Genomic DNA, 3431 nt, shown 5'->3' on the forward strand with positions numbered 1-3431 from the left:
CAATCAGTATCTCCAACAGAAAAATTAGCTGCCACACTTCGATTCCTGGCGACCGGCGAAACATTAAAGAGCACAAATCATCAGACTCTATTATCAAGCTCATTTCTTTGTGCCGCTATTCCAGAAGTGTGTAGAGCGATCTGGAAACATTTTAAAGACGATTATTTAAAGGTTTGTAAATAATACTTATTTATTAGCAATAAAGAGAAAAGAAATACAATGAATCATAAATAAAATCATTCAAAGAAATCTTCATCGTCTAGAATACCATCCAGGGATTTCTGTAAAGTATCCGGGGAGCGGGTAGTTCTTTCACCCGGTCTATTTGAAATAGGGTGAAGTGAGAAACTTGATGCGATGAAGTTCTTGTTTTGCGATGAAGATATGCTAATGGTACTTGACATAGAGTCATTTAAAAATTCGCTTGTGAAATTTTCATCAATATGTTGGTTTTCAATAGATTTATCCTTCAATTTAGCTTCTCGCAAAATCGTTTGAATTTTCCAAGCAGTCTCAGCGCGCAAATCTTCATTTTTTATAGATTTAAACTCGAAAATAACCTGTTGGCCGAGCCAATCATAATCACTCCTATCGTCCAATCGCTTCTCAAGCAAGCTCTTGACGCCTTTTATTTGTTGATCCAAATTTGCAGTTGCTTTCTGAAATAATGAGTAAAAATTATTTTATTATTCTTACAGTTTCCGACAACAATTACGGAATGGAAAATTATTGCAGAAAACTTTGCGATGAAATGGCAATTTCCCCACTGTATAGGAGCGTTGGATGGGAAACATATTGTGTTTCAGTCTTTACGGAAAGACGGCTCATATTTCTATAATTACAAGGGGACTAACAGTATTGTGTTATTGGCTTTAGTCGATGCTGATTGCCGTTTTATATATATAGATGTGGGTTGTAATGGACGCACCCATGATGCAGGCGTTTTGTTACAGAGCGACTTGAAAAAAGTTATCGATGATGCAGATAAGTACTTCCCGCCAGACGAAATAATTGGGAACGGGCGAAAACTTCCCTATGTAATAGTCGGCGATGATGCATTCCCGCTTCAAAAACACATTATGAAGCCGTACTCATACAATACAAATATAAAAGAAAAACAAATATTTAATATTCGTATTTCTCGCGCTCGACATGTTGTGGAGCATGCCTTCGGAATTCTGGCCAACAGATTTAGAATTCTACAGCATAAAATGAACATGTCCGTAGAAAATATAGAGCTCATAACGAAAACGTGTTGCCTTTTACATAATATGTTGAGCTACAAGAATGGATATTTAGATTTGCCATACTCAGGCGCGTCGTCTGTATCCGCTGCACCATCTGGTGAGCAACAACAAAAATCTTAAAATGCTGGTCAGTCCGTAAGGAAAGGATTCGAAGAATCAAGAAGGGAAACTACATTGGCAGGACTCCAAGCTGTAGATATGTACTTACACGTTTTCGAGAAGTTTCCACTCCTGTTTTACTATTATTATCAGCGGAGTGCGTCACCGTAGAGTTTTCGTTACTTATCGTCACCGAAGAATTTTCATCGCAATCGTCAACCTATAAATATGTATTCCTATGCGTATTAAAATAATTGCATTCAAATAAATACATAATTTACGCTAGAATTGTTTGATGTTGATTTTCTTGTCGCGCAGTGTGCCTTCAAAAATTGTAATTGATCGAAACACCAAAGTTTCGGTATATATACATCTTCTATTCCAACACCACTCCTTTTACTCATGGCCACTTCACGCAACTCCTTAATGTATTGACTTCTCAATGTATGAACTTTCTTTTTTATATCTTCCACAGTAACATTGGCATTTTTTTCTTTTATTTCATTATGTATTTCAAACAACGATTTAGATCTTTTTACTCGATCTAAATAATGTGGATGACGTACATTGTACAAATTTTCGTGCTCTTGATATTTTATTAAAAGTAGCTCAACCAATTCTTTCGGCCACATTTTAAAAGCGTAGCGAAGTGCACTTGAATAAAAATACGAAAATGTGAATACAACGAAAGCGAAATGTCAAAAAAACCCCTCGATTTCGCTCACCGTGCGTGCTTGTCTACCCCGCTGACCACAATATAACCAGTAAACAACCTTCGGTGAATTTGCCGACTGCCTTCCTCGGGGATGAATATGCTAGGGATGAAATTATTGGTACACAGCCTTCCAAGCACGCAGGGTTGCTTTGAAGAAACAAAAAATAATTAACTCCAAATAGTTTCAAAAAGTATAGTGTAAAACTAAATTATTGAATAATTCCACATAAAATGGTATACATAACTGACTAAACGATTTAAATAAAACGCATTTCATAACCTTTTTTGTGCAAACGGCATTTGCGAATTGATAGAAAAGTACTACGGATTGTAAATTTTTGTTAACTATGAGGTGAATGAAAATTTTCAACCTGGCCTGACGGTTTTGAAGAGTTTTTTGTTCTAATTTTATTACTAAGGCGTCTAATATATGCATGGCTTTTAGTTCTAGAAGAATAAAAGTCAGTAAAGACAAGTCTTTTTTGTATAACTTCTGATTTTAATTGCTCAACTTATTTTGCACCAGAGAAACTGTCAAAAATTTCCAGCAGAAATGTAAAATTTTCTCGCCATAATAAAAAAGTTTTTTCAACATGGAACTTTTCTACTAATTGACATGAAATTACAATCTCAACGCTCGGAGCGCTGCCACTGAGGACTTTTGCCAACTGATAAAAAAGAGAAAATTTGGAAATACCAAACAAAAATTTTGAGATTTCTCCTTGTGAATACGAATGCCATAGTTTTTACCTAGCTCGTGGGACTACGCAAAATTTTGACAGCTTGTAAATATGTATACACATAAAGTTGTTGGCGGTAATAAAGAGTCAAAATCAAAATGGAGAAAAGAACAAAAAGCGTACGTTAGTTGTCAGTTATGAAATAAATCCAATTTATTTGCGAATATTTGTTTATTCTATTTATTGAAAGGCAACCACGCGGAAAAGCTTGTGTTAATTATATTGATAACAGAACCTGGCAGCTCGCACGTTGTCTAAATTCTCAAGTAACATAAAATCCACAAAAGAATACATTGCTTGTATTACCATCAATACGCCATGTATAAATTTTAACAACACACAAAAATAGAGCTTTCGCACGAGCGTTTGTTTGGTTTTTCAACACCATTCATAATATTCTTTTAATAAAATCACGATTTGTCAAATGCTTAAAATTATTTATTTAATAATAATGCAGCACACAACCCTGTAATCTAAGAAAAATTCTGAGGAAGGCCATTAAATAGCAGCACATAACCCCGTGCCTTCCTCAGGAGTGAATATAACTACAACAACAACGACTACTACAACAACAACCCAAAAAGGTTGGTTACTGTCTATACTGTGCCGCTGACTTCGCTACACTTCTTG

The 3431-nt window shown here is 35.3% G+C and overlaps 1 protein-coding gene across 1 annotated transcript; it reads right to left on the bottom strand.

Annotated features, from left to right (window-relative positions):
- Window positions 1-236: 236 nt before the first annotated feature.
- On the bottom strand, window positions 237-1978 carry LOC118753463. The gene is made up of 3 exons (XM_036488347.1): window positions 1628-1978; window positions 1456-1566; window positions 237-659 (listed from the first exon to the last, which is right to left on the bottom strand). Exons 1-3 carry the CDS (start codon window positions 1976-1978, stop codon window positions 237-239), a joined length of 885 nt encoding a protein of 294 aa, XP_036344240.1.
- Window positions 1979-3431: the final 1453 nt, after the last annotated feature.

Source organism: Rhagoletis pomonella, unplaced genomic scaffold (genome assembly GCF_013731165.1).
Source record: "Rhagoletis pomonella isolate Grant_MI unplaced genomic scaffold, Rhpom_1.0 Rhpom_scaffold_02496, whole genome shotgun sequence".
Classification (NCBI taxonomy): domain Eukaryota; kingdom Metazoa; phylum Arthropoda; class Insecta; order Diptera; family Tephritidae; genus Rhagoletis; species Rhagoletis pomonella.